The 18,483-nt window shown below is 50.8% G+C and overlaps 3 protein-coding genes across 4 annotated transcripts; 1 reads left to right on the plus strand and 2 right to left on the minus strand.

Moving 5' to 3' along the window:
- Nucleotides 1-368: 368 nt before the first annotated feature.
- On the minus strand, nt 369-11,956 carry LOC128908379 (fibronectin type III domain-containing protein 11-like). The gene is made up of 3 exons (XM_054198465.1): nt 11,768-11,956; nt 6,419-6,519; nt 369-3,846 (listed from the first exon to the last, which is right to left on the minus strand). Exons 1-3 carry the CDS (start codon nt 11,793-11,795, stop codon nt 2,896-2,898), a joined length of 1,080 nt encoding a protein of 359 aa, XP_054054440.1. The 5' UTR covers nt 11,796-11,956; the 3' UTR covers nt 369-2,895.
- On the plus strand, nt 11,161-14,855 carry LOC128908378 (interferon regulatory factor 9-like). Of its 2 annotated transcripts, XM_054198463.1 has the most exons (9): nt 11,161-11,243; nt 11,874-12,055; nt 12,214-12,397; nt 12,746-12,846; nt 12,940-13,003; nt 13,116-13,190; nt 13,514-13,915; nt 14,408-14,523; nt 14,691-14,855. In XM_054198463.1, exons 2-9 carry the CDS (start codon nt 11,885-11,887, stop codon nt 14,772-14,774), a joined length of 1,197 nt encoding a protein of 398 aa, XP_054054438.1. In that variant the 5' UTR covers nt 11,161-11,243; nt 11,874-11,884; the 3' UTR covers nt 14,775-14,855. The 2 variants fall into 2 exon arrangements, with proteins under 2 accessions (XP_054054438.1, XP_054054439.1); XM_054198464.1 differs by lacking the exon at nt 13,116-13,190.
- Nucleotides 14,856-17,204: 2,349 nt separating this feature from the next.
- On the minus strand, nt 17,205-18,482 carry NDUFB1 (NADH:ubiquinone oxidoreductase subunit B1). Its single transcript, XM_054198466.1, has 2 exons — nt 18,343-18,482; nt 17,205-17,541 (listed from the first exon to the last, which is right to left on the minus strand). The coding sequence occupies exons 1-2, from the start codon at nt 18,480-18,482 to the stop codon at nt 17,505-17,507; spliced, it is 177 nt and encodes a 58-aa protein (XP_054054441.1). The 3' UTR covers nt 17,205-17,504.
- Between the last annotated feature and the right edge of the window lies 1 nt (nt 18,483).

An 18,483-nucleotide genomic window follows, 5' to 3' on the forward strand; every position in this document is an offset into this window, starting at 1 on the left:
CAGCTTCAGCGTGTGCTTTGACATCTTGGGGGTTTTTTAATCAGTGCAACCTTGGACAGGAACTTTCAGCTCTAGCAAACCAAAAAGCATTGGAAATGGATGGATGAGTATGTGACTTTATTGATAATGATAGTATTAACTGTAAGATGCTCAGCGGAGCCCCCATCCTATCTGCCAGTGCAGCTGCGCTTTGGGGACCAAATACTCAGTCTGTTCACCAAGGGCGGAATGACTGCGCACAACAGAGCTGCGTGGCAAGCTGCCATTTGCCAAAACCCAAGCTTCTGAGTACTACCACTCATTTTAAAACCAAGGCCAGGGAATTTTTAAGGCTTCTCATTTCTCAAAGGAGAAAAACATTTTTGTTTGGTTTGGTTTTTTTAAGTGAAGGAAGAAAGCAAAGAGAGAACTCTATCTAGCCAAAGCACTGTTCTCTAATCACGTAAATATCACAGAGCCAAAGCCAAGTTGATTTTATAAATAGATTTACTTATTCTTGGTACAAAGGAGGTTGTCCTCACCAGTACAAAGTTAACAAAAAGGGAGGACCACTCCTACCAGGAAATGCTGACATTTCCAAGCGTATTTTAAACTCTTCTGAGTTTTATTTGAAATCTCCTCCTGTAAGAGCCCCCCCTTTCCTACCCCATATTTTTTTTAAAGCTGCTTCTGATTTATTAACTTCTAACTCTATGAATTTGTTTCAGTGTTTTATGGCTTGCATTTTTAAGAGTGGTGATGGAAACTTGATAAATGTACCACAGCATATACGTGTATAATGTATGTGTGAACTGGAAGCTGTCATTCACTAGAGAAGGCTGCTTTTGCCCAGTAACGTATGGCTGATGCAGATGTAGAGCAGTGAAGTGGTGCTCTCTGCCGAATCACGGAGCTGCTTTTTGAAGCGTGATGGTTTTGAGGGAAGGTGTCTTTTATCTCATTTCAATTCTGAATGTATGAAGTGCCAGTCTCAGCTCTCCCCAAGACCACACACTTGGCTGTCTCCAGATGTTCAGGTGGGATGGAGCCAAGATGCAATCAGGGTGGCTTTGCACCAAGTGCCTGCTGTGCTGGGACACAAGTCCTCCTTGACCTAAGTAAGGGGTCCCCATGACTTCACAACGCTATGGCAGGGATGAATGTTGTCCTGTGTTTGCAAGTGAAAATGCAGCATGGCTCTTTCTAGTGTGGAGGAATGTGCAGTAAGAAAGCATCATGTCTGGAAAAGTCCTTATTTAACGCTGTGTTTCTTCTCATGGCTCTGTGTTTAGACTTGACTCAAGAACCTCTGGAGAAATTTTGTTGTTCTCTTCCTTATTTTAAACGACCTTCCTGCACTTCTGCTTCTGGCTTGCTCTGCCCTTCCTGAAGTGTAATAATGGGCACATGGCTGGCAACTCCACAAGGGACAAAAGCCCGTAGGAAGTAACTCCTTCTGGTTCTAAAGATGCTTGATAAAGGCTGGTAAGATGTAAAATTCATTGCTCCTCTTTGATGTCATCCCTGATTCTGTGCCAGCCTGATTTTGCAAATATTACTGCAATTCCAAAATAAGCTTGTATGGGAATAATGTTGTGGACTACTGAAATACAATTGTGTGTTTCCAAGATGATGTTAAGAATTGCCAAAGATGGTGGAATTGTTGGGGTAAATGCTTGAGCATAGTGGCAGTATTATTCTAATAAAGTCATCTTGGTCCCTTTAGAACCAGTGGGTCTCATTTTCATGATCTAATGTAAGTGAAGAGTCTCTCCCCTGGTTTTTTTGATGGTTATTGCATTACACGTAACACGAATGAGGAGACTCACCCCAAGTGCGGTGGCTCAGCCCAATGCACTTGTGTGTGGTTTGACCATGTGTTTGTATAGACCAAGAGAGACCTCACAAAACATCTCTTTTCTCTCAGTGGGGAAAGTATGTTTACTGCTACTCCTTGGAGGGTAAAGCCTAGACTGAAATACTTTGCTTGGTCACCTCTGTGTTATAAGAAAATAGATGTATTTTTTTTCCTCTGAATGAAGAATGAATCTCAACATTTCTTTTTGATATTTAAGCCATAATTGTAAAAATTATTTGAATTTATTCAAATTATGAATTTTATTACTAAAAGGTCTGTCTATGTGATGGTTTGACTAGAATCTGCGTGGGGACAGCTATATTTGGACTGAACCAAGTGGTAAAAAAGAGAAAATGAGTATTAACTGCAGTACATGTCAGAAAAGATTGTTTTCTACATATTGGTCATGTCGACATATTACCCTTCCCTTTTTGTTGTGGGGGCTTATGGGGGTGGTCAGTTTGTTGTTGTTTTTTCAATCAGAGCGATCTTTTCATGCACTGTGGAGGGCTGAGCATGAAATCATGCTTAAGTACTTGTAAGGCACAGGGTGTAGATGCTGAGAGGAACCAACGATGGGAGATAAATTAGGGTGAGTTATGTGAAGAGTTCAGGATTTGGTTCAGGTGTTCTGAAGGAAGGATGTAGGGAGAAAAATAACTTGGGGTAAAAACCCCAAACCAACATCATTGCAAGAAGCTGACACTGGGCGTCTTTTGGTGGATGGAAAGCACTGCATGATGGAGATGCTTCTATCTCCTGCACTTTGCATCCAAGGTGTCCTGCAAAACTGCCTGCTTCTGGCTGCTCCCACCTGTGAGTTCTGGCAGTGGGAAGTGAGTGTTGAGTCCTGAATGCTGCCTAAGGATGTTGTTTTGTGTGAGAAATTTGGAATGGGTTACTGTTAACCTGGGAAGATTTGGGGAAGGCACTTGTAAAATTGTCGTTGAAAACAGAATGAGTTCAGTTTTACGCAAAATGTTTAAATATAAGGTTTCGTTTTTCTCTTTCATCTTTTTCAAATGGATAAAATGAGAAAAATGTTCTTGTGTGCCACCTTATCCTTCTAGTGTCCAAGTGCTGCTGTCCACGTCTTCAACAGCGTCAGTTTTTGTCTTCAACGTAATGCTGTCATGCCAATCTCCAAAGACAAATGTGTGAGTGCATGATCTTCTAATTGTGAATTCATATGATCTGCCAGGCTGCAGGTCCTGGACTATACACACGTTGGAGCTGACTGGCTGAAGCCTGCTGTATCCTGCTTCTGCCTGACTCCCATTTGTAAGTATTTTAATCTGCAGTTCACATTGTTCGACGCCTGACTCTGGATTTTCATCAAACCACTTGAGCTTGGCCCAGTCCTTGTGTGCAAATGATTCTTCACGATCAAAAATCAGTGGCATCTTTGTACTGAGAGAAAGCCTAATGATGGGGTTTATATATGTGAGTTCTGCACGTGTCACCAAACGATGCTTGACATAGACCTGTCCTGGCACTTGCAAGGGAATGAGAGTTTCCATAAACTCGGAGAGTTTGGACAGTCTCTGCATAATCCTGTCCCACCCAGAGAGGAAAGTTTTCATGTCACAGGTCTCTATGCAACAGTTCAGCTCCTCCCGACCTCGTTCCAGCTGTTCTAACAGCTCAGTTAAAAGCAACAGCTGGATTTCAGTCTGTTTTTTTCCCACTTGCTTCATCCTCTCCCATTGGATGGGATCTATTAGTTCCAAGATGTCAATGCGACGCACCTGCAGGTTATGTTCTCTCACAGTCATGTGTTTGGGCTCAATCTCCAAGTAAAAGCAACACTTCTTCAAAAGCTCAGCTTTCTTCCGTTGGTGGTGAAGGTGGTGGAGGCTCAGGTCAGAGTGCAGGAACTGCAGAACAAGGTTTCTCCTTTCCAAGTACTGCTCCCAGCTGGCACTGCCATCTTCTCTGCTGTGTGCAGTACTCTCCGAACTGCTTTCAAATTCATTCCAATTCACAGCCATGATTCCAAAGCTCAGTTGCTTTGTAAGCAGCAATAATAACATTAAGAACCAAAGGAAAAGCACTTGTGAGGGAGTATAATCATGGCTGTGACTCTTCTCTCCTCTCTTAATTATAAAGCTTAGCTTATAAACGTATGGATGGGAAAGAACTGGTAGAATAGGTGTAGTTCCAGAGGAATTTTCCTTTATAGTTGTATGGTTTCTGATGTTTTCTATAGTCTTACATATTCCAACCAACTGGTCTCCTGCTACCTCTCCCCACCCACCCCCTTGAGAGGTTCTACCTCTGCTTAATAGATTCACTGTCAGGAATTAGTCTCTGGTACACTCTGCCAAAATTTCTCCCAATCTTATTATCTTCTGTTTCATTCCAATTAGATGCCTTTCTACTCCTGTAAGCCATTTCTTTCCATTCTTCTACATCTCTGTTTATTTTTCTCTCTTTGTAATCTGCCAGGCTGTTGAGGTTTGAGACCCATCTGAGCCAGTTCCTACAGCTACACAATCACACCACCCTCTGCCCCTCAGGTGACCTGCTATGCAGCAGCCAGAACCATGCAATACACTGAGTGCCACCTCACAACAGCATTCAGGAGGATGCTAGTGGTTTTCCTTGCACCTCTACCTTCAACAGCGGATTAACAGTCATAACCTGACACCATCATTGCTTCAGCCCAATACATCACAGTATTTTTGTGACCCCAGTCAGACTGCAATGATATGATCTAGCAATGGGTAGCTTTCCTTATTATATGTAAATTTCTGGTTACAATTATTTCAGTTCTTGTTGTATCTAACCGGGATATTTTAATTCTTACATGTCTTGTCGAAGCTAGATGGTGATACCTAGTTGAAGAAGCAATTTTTCTTAGCCTCATTTTCCCTAAATACGTAACAGAACTAATAGCACTTCCTCATAGGAATTTCAAGCGTTTGTAAACCTTTCAGATGTCTGGCCCCTAGCTGCATGACAATTTACCCTGACTCACTCATTTGCAGCAACCTTTTTTTCCAAGAGACCTGTCAACTTAAAAAACAAGCTGTGTTTCCCTTTCACTTTTCTCTTTCCACAGAAAGAAAACAACCCTAGGCCAAAGCAGTGCCAGCTCCTGGCATCCCCGTATGGAGTGCAACAGGGACAGCACGTGCCCCGGGTGACATTACCCAGCTTTCAGAGCAATGTGGCTCTCTAGAACAGCCTGTTTTCTCACAGAGATGAGATTGTGCTTGTTTTCCCTTTCTGTTTTTATATCCCTTTTTTTCTTGCCAGAAACGGCTGTTTTCCCAGTAGCGCTGCTATGTTTGCAGCCTGGGAGCCTGCAGTTGCCCAAGCCTGGGGCTGCGTGGCCCTTGGCTCTCCCAGGCCAGGGTTTGGAGGGGATGGAAGGGGGCACCTAGGGGAGCTGAAACCACCCCAACGTCTTCCCCGTGGCTCAAACCCAGCCCTCTCATCCCAGGGAAGCCACCGCCTCATACTGCCCCAGGCTGGGGGACAAGCCCTGGCCCCCCCCAGCCTGCCTTACCTTGCCCCATTGAGCCCCAACCACCTTGCCAGGTCCTGGGGAGCTCCATCCAGTGGCCCTGGCCTGGCCATGGTGATGCATTGTGGCATGCGGGGCCAGTGCCGGCGGTCCCTGCCTGCTCTCACCACTGCCCAGACCCAGGGAGCCACAGGCAAATCACCCGGGGGCAAGACTCCAGCATCTTGGGTGGATGTGGATGCTGTCCCTATTCCCTGCTGTTGGTTTCCACCCCCAGCTGTGCCCCGGCTGAGCCCCCTGCCCCACTGATGTCTCCCCCCAGCCCCTGCTTTTCACTGTGATGCTTTTTGCTCTTGGCAGCAGTGGTTTGTGGGGACATACACCAACTGTCTACAGGGCTGTAGCCCTCAAAATCATTTGTACCTTCTCCTCCATAGATCTACATAATCTGCTCCTCAGCTGCACCCTTCCGCCTTCACCCTCGGGTCCCTGAGGAAAGGTGGTACCTTGGGTCGCTGTGGATTCAGTGACACCAGGCCATCCCTGAAGCGAGATGGCTGTGTGCATTAGGAGAGGAGCACAGCCACCCTCTCCTCTGCCTGCTTAATTAGTGGTGTCTGTTTCTATACCGACAGCGGTGGCTCAGATCAGAATGACTGTCTCCTGTAGTCACAATGTGATGCATCTCCTGGCGCTGGGCATGGAGTTGGTGTGATCCTGGTCTGGGCGTTCTGCACTTCAAGGTGCGTGAAGGCTCTGTCCCCCACCCCAGGGCTGTGCGCAGGCCGTTTCCCATCATATCGGAGGGCAGGGAAGAGGGGATTAGAGGGGCGAAGGGCTCTGTGCTTCCCCCTTAACAGGCATGTTTTGTTTCGCTCACATCTCGTGCCCTTGCTGTTGCGATGGGAGTGCTAAGCAGAAGAAAGGACCACGTGCTGAGGACCACAGGGTTTGTGATCTTTGGGGCATCCAAAATATGATTTCCAAAGCCTTGCTTCCCTATGCGAGATGTTCACATTGCTCCTCCAGCATGTTTTGCCTCTGCTCTACAAAGCCAGGCAGCAGCCTCAGCGTTTTATGAGCTTGAGCTCCAAGGCCAAGGAGCCTACCTGAGCTGCTTCACCATAGGCTGGTTTAAGAGCCCTCTTCTCTCTGCAGAGCCCAGATCTCAGCAGCGAACCGCAGGGACACAGCCTCGAGCCACCGGTCTCTGCAGAGAGAGATGAAGTAGTTAAGGCAGGACAGCTAGAAAATGGTAAATGCAAGCTCATTGCAAGGTGCAGAGAGTGCAGCATTGCGCAGATAAGTTGGCTCCATCCTGAGAAGCCTTAAGGTCGTGCTAGTGGCACTCTGCAGGGTGTCCATGGTAAAGCGCCATGCCAGCACGGCACTGCCCTGTTTCTTCCACTGCAGGCTCAGTGAAACGCTAAAGAAATGTTTGTTTTTAAAGGAAACACCAAGATCAGCCCTGACCCTCTGATCTCTGGTGACATCTCCTTTCCCTGCGGAGCTGGGGCTAGGCCAGGCCACAGGTGACAGGGCTTGACTCCCCCCAGGGTAGAGAACGGAGCTGCTGCCGGGAGGGCAGCGCAGCCACACCGGGCAGGGCACAGGCCAGGCATTCCCCCCCTGGGGGCTGCCCCAGGGCCAGCACAGGGATGGGAGAAGGCTTGAAGACAAGAGCACAGAGCATCTCTTAGGAAGGTCCAGGCAGCATCACCCCACTGTGCCAGTAGGGTCCATGGAGGAGCTGGGACCATCCTCTGGGTCTCCCTGGAAGGAAAATGCATCTGCGGCAGATGCACCAGAAGGAAACGCTTGTGCGTGTCCCACCATCCTGTAAGAGACAGCTTGTCAATTCCCTGAAAGAAACGGTGAGAGCTCGAAGGTCTCAAAACACTCACAAGGAGATAAGTAATGCAGGCCTGGTGTTCAAAGAACTGATAAGGCTCACAAGCACCTGAAAAGCAGTGGGAAGATTGCCTTGTGAAGACAAGACGGTTTGTCAGTTGTGTGATGAGCTTGTTAGTTCTCTGTCCAAGGCCATAGTGTCCGAAGTGACCTTTGCCTCATTCTCTGTGAAATGCATATGAAAGTGCACACCCTGCATATGCTAACGAAGATTATAGACATCATGCTAAACATGTATGACTATAGCTCTCATCTCCCCACACAAATCACGCTACATGTCACCTGGGTGGGGGAGTCACCTGGGGGGGGAGAAACCTGAGACAAGGCTGCCCCATAATGAGGTGGGCGGGCTGTGCTAATTCGGCAAACATAAAAGGGAGGAAGATGAGTACAATGGGGGATTTTTGTAAAGAGGGGAATACACAGAGGAGCACTCCTACAAGACAACCCCCCCCATGATTGACTGGCTCAATGCTGGAACTGGGATTGGTGATCTCGTTATCTTTTTCTCTGTTTTTTCCTTTCTCTAGCCCTCTGTTTCTATTTCCCCTTACAGTTGTTAAGTAATGGTTAGAGTGGTTAAATAATGCCAGGTGTACCTTACTGCTTACCATAATTTGTTGTATACCTGTTGCTAAATAACATAATGTGTACCTTACCACTAACCATATAGGTATTATACCTAACCAATCATCAGGGACCTAGTTAAGACCTACACTAATCATTTTGGGAAATTAATGTATGTTTGTATATGGACCTTGAGATTTGTCTCACTTCAGTCCACGCTGTTGGGGACTTATGAATCTGAGTCACTTACCCCTCCCCTCTTTTTCCTGTGAGTGGGGGGTGACACATCCAAGTGAAGAGGACAGCGGGAATGTGGCATAGGTGTCTGTGGCACAGGTGTCCGGGCTGGGGGGGAATGCCAGGAATGCTGGTGCCAGTTAGCCCAGCCTGTCCCACACAAGACTTGGCCTGGATTTGGGGAGAGCAGGCAGGTTTCATGAGTCTTGTGGAATCAAGTCTCCAAAACGTCAAGATTCTAGCTGCAAAATCGTTTTAATAACCCAAAACATCGGGAAGTACCTGCCTTGCCTGTGCCGGCACATCCCAGCTAGGGCCAGCCCATGGCCAAGCCTGGCATTTTCCCTGGCTGGGACAGGCAGAGTGTGGCCAGACACCGTTATCCCAGGTGGGACAATCAGCTTGGATGCTGCAGCACAGCCCTGGTGAGGGGGTCCCCATCCCAACGCTGTGGGGCTTTGCTGACGGACAGAGACCCTCTGCTGGCTACCACTGGACTTGGCAACAAACACCATTGGCCATGGTCAAGCCAGAAGGCCCCCAAACCCAAATTCTTGGAGAGTTGGGCATTGTTCTCTTGTTTCCTGGGCACGTTTTCTTCAGGTTGGTGATATCTTAGGCCCACCGTGCCTCTAGATAATGGGCTCTTCATTTTTCCCAGCTTCATCATTGAAATGCTCTCTCTGCCTCGGCTTTCAGCACCTTCTCCAGGGGTCAAATCATGGTGCCTGGAGAAACAGCAATGATCTTATTTTAGACTTGTTCTGGCAGCTTCTTCTTGGCTCCAGGTCCATCCTGTCATTTCCTAGGAGCCATGGACAATGCCCACGGACAGGTTAAAAACAGGTGCTTTATAAAATTGTGTGAGACTTCAATACACAGGTGTTCATCTTTGATGACAAAAGTTCATGTTTAAAGAGAGAATGAAAACATCAATTAGGAAAAACTGAAAGTGACAGGTGTGTTCTATGTACCTGTTGGAGCACTTCTGTTTTGTATAGAACAAGGGATGCTTTATGCCACACCAAAAAAGCCCCACACATTAAGAACGAGGGTGATTTGATCACCTAGCCTGAACTAGATGGTTCATTAAGCTGCACACCTTGGTGGATGGGACATCTGTGTTCTTGTTAGTGAAGCAATGGTTCCAGTATTTTATTTGAAAACCAATTTAATTTAAACCTCCGTGTGTAGTCCTGAGCTACTTTAATAAATGGGGAATGCCACGTAAATCCTCGTAGAGCTAGTTCTTACTGACAGTAAGTACTTCACCAGTTGAAGACTTTCTGAAGCAACCAAACAATTGCAGTTACCTGTTATCAAATGTAACATGGTTTATTGTCAGGAGTAATGGCGGCAATCACCCAACCAATTTCAAGTGAGAAATTTCAAGAGGCCCAGTCTTGGCTGCTCTCCAGTATTTAGAGCGCAAAACATAAGCCGAGCTACAAAGAGAAAATCTATATTTAGCTGTAATATTTATTCTTCTGTGTTTTCAAGAATTATCACATTACGAAGGTTTTTGTGGTTCTTCAGAAAGTCGTGTACTTCTGATGACTATGTAAGCAATGTACAGGTCTACAATATGCTGCTTTTCTGTTTTTTTTTTAAACTTAGTTTATGAAGAATAAAACCATTCCATCACAAAGCAGCTTGCATCCATGATTCCATCTTCTGAAAAATTTATCTGCTGCTTTGGGAAGAAGACTCTCTTTATAAAATGTTCAGCTGTAAAGAATTCATAGCACAGACCTATGGAATGAATTTCTCTGAGGTCTCCCATGAATATCTCAGTGCCAGTTTGATTCATCTACTAAAGCGACAATTCACATGGAATGAATTTAACTTTCAATACATGAAAACACCTTTAGGAAATACAGCAAAACAGACAGTTTAGTGATGAGGTCTGCAGTGTTGTTTTTTGACCACAAGCCTGGTTCCTGCCCCTGCCTGCTCAGGAACTGTGCCACAAGTGACTTCACAAGCCCTTGCAAAAGCCAAGTTCCCACACCTGTGCTATCACCTTGTCAGCTACCTGTGACATCACAGGCACAAAGCCAGGCACACGGGCCGGCCCTATCAGGGACAAAGCCAGCAGTGACATAAACACCTGCACAATCCAGGTTCCTGCGCCTGCCACATGGGCTACAGAGCCACCAGTGACATTAAAACAGCAGTATAAGCCTGACTCCTGCACCTGCCATATTAATTACACCACCAGGTGTGACATCATACAGAACTACATGATCAGGTTCCATCAATACTCAATTAAAAATCCTACCACCTGTAACATCACAAGCACCTGCCCAAGCCAGTTTCCCATACCTGCCCTATCAGGTACTAGGATGGCAATGATATAAATGCCTGCACAAGCCAGGTTCCTGCACCTGCCCAATCAGGAACTGTTCTACAAGTGACATCAGAAGCACCTGCACAAGCCAGGTTCCTGCACCTGACCTGTCTGCAATGTCCCCTTATCAGCCTAAAAACACAGCTTTCAGCACTGGAAGCAAAGCTTTGGACTCTAAAAATGAGGGATTTGGAACCTAATGAGCCGTTTGGACCGTAAAACCGAGGATTTGGACACACAAGATACAGCTTAGAGCCTAAAAACAACTGTCTGGATCCCAAAAATGCCCCTTTGGAGCCTGAAAATGAGGCTTTGGAAACTAAAGACATGGCTTTGGACTCTAAAAAAGAGACTTTGCAAACTGAAACAGAGCCTTAGGACCATAAAAATGAGGCTCTGATCTCTAGAAGTGAGGCTTTGGGCCATAAATACGTGGGTTTAGGCCCTAAAAATGAGTCTTTGGGCCTTAAAATGAGCATTTGGTCCATAAAATCAGGAGCTGGATCCTGCAAATTCTGCTTTGGAGCCTGCAAATGAGGCTTTGGAACCCCAAACTAAAACTTTGCAAAGTAAAAATGAGTTAACGGCCGGGCTGACCTCCCCGCCGGCAAGGGGCACGACACCGAGTAACTGCTGCGGCTGATCGCCCAGCCTCGGCGGGACGCGGCGCTCCTCCACGCGCCGGCCGAGCTGGGGACGCTCCCCCCGACGGCTGCGGGGGCGGACCAATAAGGGCGGAGCGGCCCCACCCCCCCGTTCTGCGTCCTAGGGGCGCACGAAGGAAGGGCGGGACTTAAGGAAGCCGTGTCGGTGCCAGGCGGCATCACGTGATTTCGCGGAAGCGGCGCCGCGCAGATAACCGACGGGAGGTAGGTGGCCCCGTCCCTGCGGGTCCCCGTGTCCCCATGGTCCCCGTCCCCATAGACCTGGTGCTCATGTCCCCACGGTCCTGCGGTCCCTGGTCCCCATAGTCCCGGTGTCCCCATCGTCCTGATGTTTATGTCCCCACATCCCCATGGTCTTGGTGTCCCCATGGTCTTGGTGTCCCCATGTCCCTACATCCCCATGGTCCTGGTGTCCCCATATCCCCATGGTCTCGGGGTCCATGTCACCATAGACTGGGTGTACTTCTCTGTAAGTCCCCACAGTCCTGGTGTCTATGTCCCTACAATCCCCATGTCCTCACAGATCTGGTGTCCATGTCACCATGTCCTCACAGGGTGTGCTCATGTGTCCCCATCCCTGTGTCCCTATGGTCCTGCTCCCTGTAGTCCTGGTGTCCTCATGTTCCCATGTCCCTTGTCCCCAAGTCCCCCCAGACCTGGCATCCAGTGCCCATGTTCCCATGGCCCTGGAGTCCCCATGGTCCCAATGTCACCACGTCATCACAGACCTGCTGTCCCTGAGGTCCTGGTGGCCATGGTCCATGCCCCCAAGTCCCCACAGACCTGGCACTCCCATGATCTCAATGCTGATGTCCCCTTGTCCCCTGTTTACAGTGTCCCCCAGGATGGCAGGGCACAGCGGGCGGCGGCTGCGTCCCTGGCTGGTGGCGCAGGTGCAGAGTGGCCAGTTCCCCGGGCTGGTGTGGGACGACGCTGATCACACAGCCATCCGCATACCCTGGCAGCATGCGGGCAAGGGCGGGGCCAGGGGCGGGGCCTGCATTGCCCTCTGCCAGGTGACACAGGCGGGGCCTGGGGTGGGCAGGGCAGGGCTCGGGGTGGGCGGGGTTGAGACCCCACCCTCTCACCTCTGTCCCTGTGATCTGCCTTCACATGTTGCCGTCCTGCATTGTCATGTACATCGTCATCACATGTCCCCCTGTGGGTGTGGCAGGCATGGGCGGAGTTCAAGGGGCGGCTCCGCCCTGGAGTGCGTCCAGACCCCGCCAGCTGTAAGACCCGGCTGCGTTGTGCCCTCAACAAGAGCTCTGAGTTACAGGAGGTGCCGGAGCGCTCCCGCCTGGAGGGGCCCCGGCCGTACAAGGTCTATCAGCTCCTGACGCTGCCCCAAAAGCCAGGTGCGGGGGGACAGACCGGAGACGGACCACAGGGGCACCCAAATGTCAGGGGAACTAATGGGGAGGGAACACTGGGTGTGTGGGGGGACATGGGTGTGAGGCATCCATTATCTAGGGGGCACCAGGTGTGGGAGAGGGGGACCTGGGTTTTAGTGGGGACACAAATGTGGGGGTCACTGGGTTTGGGGGTGGACCCACATCTGAGCAGGGGATGTGGGACCCATAGCTGGAGGGCACTGGGTGGGGGAGGACTGGGGTTGGGGGTAGGTGGGGAAGGGAACCCACATCTGGGGAGCAGCGGACATGGGGAGGGGATGGGAAGGGGACCCAGGTGTCTGGACCCAACAGGCAGGCAGCCCCTGAAGCATGGGGGCTGGCAGCCCCAGAAGGAGGCAGGATTGAGCCCCACGGAGCAGAGCAATGGAGATGCCCAGCCCTACGGCACCACGGTAAGTGGGGGGTAGGGGGTAGTGCTATGGGATGCATGTGGTGCAGTTATGAGGGGTGTTGAGCAGCCTGCCAACGGCTGCCCCCATCCCCAGGTGTCGACCACCAGCCCCAATGAGGTGTCAGCTAAGGAGCCCAATGGGGACACCGAGGATGCCTGTGAGAAATGGGGTGACTTGAGGGGCGGGGGAGGGCAACAGGGGGGTTGTTAGGGGGCTGTGGAGCAGTAGAGCTGATGATGGGGTCACCCCATCTGACCCTGCACCCCCAGCCGAAGCACCGCCCCCAGACCCTCTGAGACTGGCCATCGTGGTGGACAGCACTGAGCCCCTCCCACCGACACAGGGTAAGCCCCGCCCCCGGGTACTAAGCCCCACCCTCACCCAATCACCAGCCGGGCCCCAAGAGCTGACCCTGCCCCCATGCCGGCCCCGCCCCAGCACTGACTCCACCCCCAGCGCTGACCACGCCCCCTACCCTGACACCCACACACTCCCACCCCGGCTCCGCCCCCAGCCCTGCCCCCTCATGTCACCCCCGGCTCGACACTAGCTCCGCCCCCTCCCAGGCCACACCCCCTCCCCACCGCCCACCACCACCAAGGTGGGGGCAGGTCCCCTGCTTGGGGGGGGTGTCTGCGTGTCCCCACCTCGACCCCTCCCTCCACAGGCGAGTCGTGCCTGGGCTTGCGGCTGTGGCTGGGGGGGGAGCTGTCCTGGCAGGGCTGGCTGCCCCCCGGTGACTACCTGCTAGGCCCCCCCGCGCCCCCGGGGGCCACCCCCCGCCCCGGGATGCTGCCCCGCCTGCTGCTGCTGCCTGCCCCAGAGACGCTGCCCTCCGAAGCTGCGGGGCCAGGGGCCAGCGGGGACCCCCCTGCCGTGGGGGAGCTGCTGGCAGGGCTTCGGCCAGGACTGCTGGTGGCCAGCGCCCGGCGGGGGCTCTTCCTGCGGCGACGGCCCGGGAGGCTGGGGGTGCACTGCCGTGCCCCACACGCCAGCCCCACAGCAGAGGGAGGTCCCCTGCAGGACGGGGAGCTGGTGCTGGCCTTCGATGCCCAGCGCTTCCGGGAGGGTGAGTAACCACAGACCTATAAGTCTAGAGCTGCCCCACAGGTACCCCATAAGTACCCTGCAACTGCCTCATAGCAGTCCGGTACCTGCTCCATAAGTGGCCCCTAACTGCCCCATACTAGCCCCATAACTGCTCCATAGCAGTTCTGTACCTGCCCCATAACTGACCCATAAGTACCACGTAGGTTCCCTATAACTGCTCTGTAAATGCTGTATCACTGACCCATAGCTGCCCCAATAAGTGCCCCATAGCAGCCCCGTAACTTCCCCATAAGTACCACCATAAGAACTGCCCCACACTGACCTACACCTGCCCCATAGATATCCCATAACCACCCTATGGGTTGCCCTACAGCAGCCCTGTACCTGCCCCTTAGATGCACCATACATAACCTTACAGCAGCCCTGTACATGACCCATAGGTACCCCCTAACTGCCCCATAGGCTCTGCCCCACGTGCCCCTCTGACGCCCCCCCTCCTTCCCATCCACAGAGGTGGGGCGATACCGCGCTGGGCTGGGCCCCCGCCCTGAACACTGGGTGACGCTGGCTGTGGGGCAGGAGCTGGGCCCCCATGATGGCCCCCACAACCGCACCCTTGTCCTGCAGGTGAGGGGCAGCTGTAGGACAGGTGGGGAATGTGGGTTATACGTGGGGCAGGAAGGGGGAGATGTGCAGCATATGTGGGGAAGACTGTGGGGCAGGATTGGGGAAGGATGTGGGGGGAGCACAGATTTGGTTCAGCCCCTCACCGCCCCACTCTTTCCCCTCTGCAGCTCGAACAAGCCTTTGCCCAGGAACTTCTCAACTGCACCCCAGCTGCCTTGGGACACCCCTGTCACCTCCTCATGCAAGCCTGAGCCTCCCATGCAGTACCCATGGACCTCACCTGTGTCTATGGGGCTGCACGTCCAGCGTTAAATAAAGCTGCGTCCCAATCACGGTCGGTGTGTGGAGAGCCGCTACCTTCGCCCCAGCCACCACCTTCCCGCCGCGCCGCCACGCTGAGGTGAAAGGGCGTGAAAGCGGCGGCGCCCGCTGATTAGCCAGCAGCGCAAGGCGGGAACGCTTCCTATTGGCTCAGTCCCGCGCGGCTGTTCCCGGCGGGGAAGAGGAAGGCGCTGATTGGTCGCCGGTTTCCCTCCGGGGTTGCCCCTCCCCTCGCCCAGGTTTGCCAACGGCAGCGAGGCGGGAGTTGGCCCGCGGCGCTGAGGCGAGCGGCTCGCCTATTGGCCGGAGGGTGGCTGGGGGGCGGGACGAGCGACGTTATAAAGGACGAGGCGCGAAGCGCGTGGGATTAGTCAGGCAGCCAGGGACGGCGTTTCAGGGTCTGGCCTTCTGCGCTCCCCTCAGCCCCGGTGCTAATAGGGCTGGGCTTCGTTAGCTGACTAATAACCCCTTGAGATGCCTCAGCGACTATCCGAGAGCTAGTGGAGAGAAACGGCGGTTTAAATTAAGTAACGAGGGGCAGGGGTTTGAGAGGTATGATGTTGAATTCAGCTTTTCAGATTTAACTTACATAAAGCAACATTTAAAGTCTGGGGTTACCACTTTTGGGGGTGGGTGGGGCTGATTTGCGACAAAAAGCTTTTTTAATCTAGGTATTCAAATTAATACATTAAATATCTTCATACTTAAAGTGGGGTGGTGCTGGGTTTGGGGCCATTTACCAGGATTTTGGGGCCAAAATCACCTTTTTATGTTACCCGGTTATAATTTTAAATTGCTATACTTAAACTCTGTGGATATTGGTTTTGGGATTTTTTGTGGTTTTTGCGGGGCTTTGGGCAGGTTTAGGGCACAGAATTGGTTTTTTAAAACCTCGCTTAAATTTAGTTGGATTTAATTAAATGAAATTCGTTAAATTTAATAAAAACAATAAATAAAATGCATTAATTAAATTTAAATGTAATTAAATGTAGGTTTACTAAATGCTAATTTACTCGAATACAAATTTATTTAAATATAAATTTATTATTTAAAGTCATTTAAATACAAAACTTTTTAAACTTTACCTAAGTATACGTTAATTTAAATTTATTTAAATTAATCCTCATTTTGGGGTTAAACCCGGCCCTTACAGCCCCTCCTTCTAATTAATGTAACCCGTTTTGGGGTCGCCGCCGTTAACCCAATACGGGTTTTTTCACCCCATTTGGGGGCCGCCCGGGGCTCCCCGTTTTTTAGGGGATTAATCAGCCCGATCCGGGCTCTGTCCGACCCCGCCCCATTTTTGGAGTGAATCCGGGGGATTTTGGGTCCATCGCCATGTTCTACTGCCCCGAGGTGCTGCAGCATCGCATCTGGTACGGCGGCGGGGAGGTGGCGTGGGGGATTTTGGGGGGGTTTGGGGGTTAATGGGCCCTACGGGCGCTGCTGTGGCGCCGCTCCCCCGTGTCGGTTTCCCCCTGCGCGGCGTCGTGATTGGCTGAGGGAGCTGGTAGGCCCCGCCCCGCCGTTGGGCTCCGCCCCCCGCTGCTCTCTGCAGCTGGGGCTGGCGCGGGCCTGCGGGGTACAGGAGAGGAACGGGGAGAATGGTGTGGGTATGGCGGGCTATGGAGTGCTGGGGGGGTTTGTGGGGGTCTGGGCGCTGATGTGGGTCCCCAAGGGGTTTTTTGGGGTGTGTTTTTTTCCCCCCCGAGAGGAGGCAGCGCAGATCTTGAGGCGGCTGCAGTGGGCACGGCGCTGCCTCCCCAACATCGACCTCATCTGCCTCCGGCGGTGAGTGAGCCCACGGCACCACATAGCCCCCCCCATGCTGCCCCGTGGCACCCCAAATTACCCCATGGCACCCTAGCACTGCCCCACAGTGCTCCATAACCCCCCCAACACTGCCTCACAGCACCCGATACACCCCCAACATTGCCCCACGGTCCCCCAAACTGCCCCACAGATCCCAACGGTGCCTTATATCCCCCTGAAATTGCCCCACAGCACCTCTATAGACTCACCATACTGCCCAACCCCGTAACTGCACAGCAGCACCCCGTAGCCCCCTGAAAGCACCCCACAGTGCCCCATAGCTCCCCCAAACTACCCCACAGCCCCATAGCTGTCTCCCCAAAGCATGCACTGGCCCAGGGACAGACAGGACATTGCAATCGGGGCTCTGCCTGGCCGTGGGGCACTGGCACCCAGTGACACCCTGGGACACTTGTTCAGATTCAGTTACAACCCAAATTGCTGTCAGACAGGTTCTGCGTCTATGTGATGTGTTCCTTTGAAGGCTAGTTCATCAATTAGCTATAAATACATGAATTCCACACCCTACAGATCAAGAACAACATCAATGATTTTTGCATAGTTTTTCTTTATTACACAGCTGTTTCTCCCCCCCTCCAGAGCATGACATCTGGGGACAGGAGTTTCTCAACGCTTGTGGACTAATGTAATTCCTGGACGCCTATTAGTCATGTAATTACATCTTCTGAAAAGTAAGATTGGAAATTAAGCCAGCCCTGATGGATTGCAGGTGTCCTTTTCTGTAGCTTTACGTATTCTCTCAAGATAAACCCCATAATCCCATTCTTCCAACATGTGAGATAAGACGATGAATCAAACGAAAATACTTTCCATCTCATCAGCAGCCTTTATTTCCATGTAACTTCTTCACCAGGCTTCAGCTCTCTGTGTGGAAATGAAAAAAATGGAGGAAAGATTAAAATTAGGATAATCTTTTTAGAATAATTACTAATAAATGCAATTAATTACTCTAGAGTACCTTAGAGTTATGCATAAATTTAACTTTCCTTGCAATCGTTGTCAGCTAAAAATCTTTCTGTCTTTCTTTTTTTTTCCAAGCTTCAATGGATTGAGTCGTCTGAACAAGCTACTACTAGTTAGTCGTGCTGTGCAGCATGATTTTTTTTCCTGCTGTTTCGTTAGCCCCATGGTCTAATAAAGAATTAGACCTGACACAGATGAGGTAATGCATTATGTCATCTAAACTCTCCCCGAGAAGTCCCCCCAAATGTGTAATTGCAGCTCCAGTGAAGATAAGAGCAGCTGCCAACATAAATGTTAATTTTCAAAAACTTGGTTATTATTTTTAAATGACACAAATTTATAAAAGTATTTAGTTAAAAAGTGCTTTGATCATTTTAAAAGTTTGCTATAAGCCACTGAAAAGTTGAAAATTAAAATTCAAGCCTTGTGTTTCCTGCTGAAGTTTTAGAGATGAAAGGATGTTTTCCCGCGTTGCAGGATGCAGAACGAGCTTGCAGAGGCAGCTTCCAAAGCCCCAGCTGTCAGGGGACATTGGTGACCTCAACCCTTCAGCAACACTGGCTGGAAGTCTTTTGGGCTGTTTTCCCTTTAATATTTTGACAGCATCAACAATTTTTTATTTTTCATACTTAAGACTCAAAAAGAGCAGAGAAGCACTTTGCAAAACAACGGGGTATCCCCTAGAGGCAGGGTGAAGCTGACCTCCGGTACAGCTGGCTCTTGTTCCTGAAGGCAGACAGCTTCTCATCGTTCATCCTGTCCAAGTAGCATCCAATCACGAATCCCAAGGGAACGAGGATGTGGACCCAGTGGTCCCGCACAGCTTGGGCGAAGTTCACCATG

The sequence above is a fragment of the Rissa tridactyla genome, chromosome 4, assembly GCF_028500815.1.
Source record: "Rissa tridactyla isolate bRisTri1 chromosome 4, bRisTri1.patW.cur.20221130, whole genome shotgun sequence".
Lineage (NCBI taxonomy): Eukaryota > Metazoa > Chordata > Aves > Charadriiformes > Laridae > Rissa > Rissa tridactyla.

What these genes read in the sequence shown, in the direction of transcription:
- LOC128908379 (XM_054198465.1), bottom strand. Translation starts at nt 11,795, where the DNA reads ATGGCCACCAGGACCTCAGGGACAGCAG. An exon ending in CAGGACCTCAGGGACAGCAG is followed by an intron (nt 6,520 to 11,767) that starts GTCTGTGATGAC and finishes CTCTCTCTGCAG; the next exon opens with AGACCGGTGGCTCGAGGCTG. An exon ending in CCTATGGTGAAGCAGCTCAG is followed by an intron (nt 3,847 to 6,418) that starts GTAGGCTCCTTG and finishes CTGCTTACAAAG; the next exon opens with CAACTGAGCTTTGGAATCAT.
- LOC128908378 (XM_054198463.1), top strand. Translation starts at nt 11,885, where the DNA reads ATGGCAGGGCACAGCGGGCGGCGGCTGCGTCCCTGGCTGGTGGCGCAG. An exon ending in TGGGGACACCGAGGATGCCT is followed by an intron (nt 13,004 to 13,115) that starts GTGAGAAATGGG and finishes CTGCACCCCCAG; the next exon opens with CCGAAGCACCGCCCCCAGAC. An exon ending in GCCCCTCCCACCGACACAGG is followed by an intron (nt 13,191 to 13,513) that starts GTAAGCCCCGCC and finishes CTCCCTCCACAG; the next exon opens with GCGAGTCGTGCCTGGGCTTG.
- NDUFB1 (XM_054198466.1), bottom strand. Translation starts at nt 18,482, where the DNA reads ATGGTGAACTTCGCCCAAGCTGTGCGGGACCACTGGGTCCACATCCTC. An exon ending in AAGAGCCAGCTGTACCGGAG is followed by an intron (nt 17,542 to 18,342) that starts GTCAGCTTCACC and finishes ATTTCCACACAG; the next exon opens with AGAGCTGAAGCCTGGTGAAG.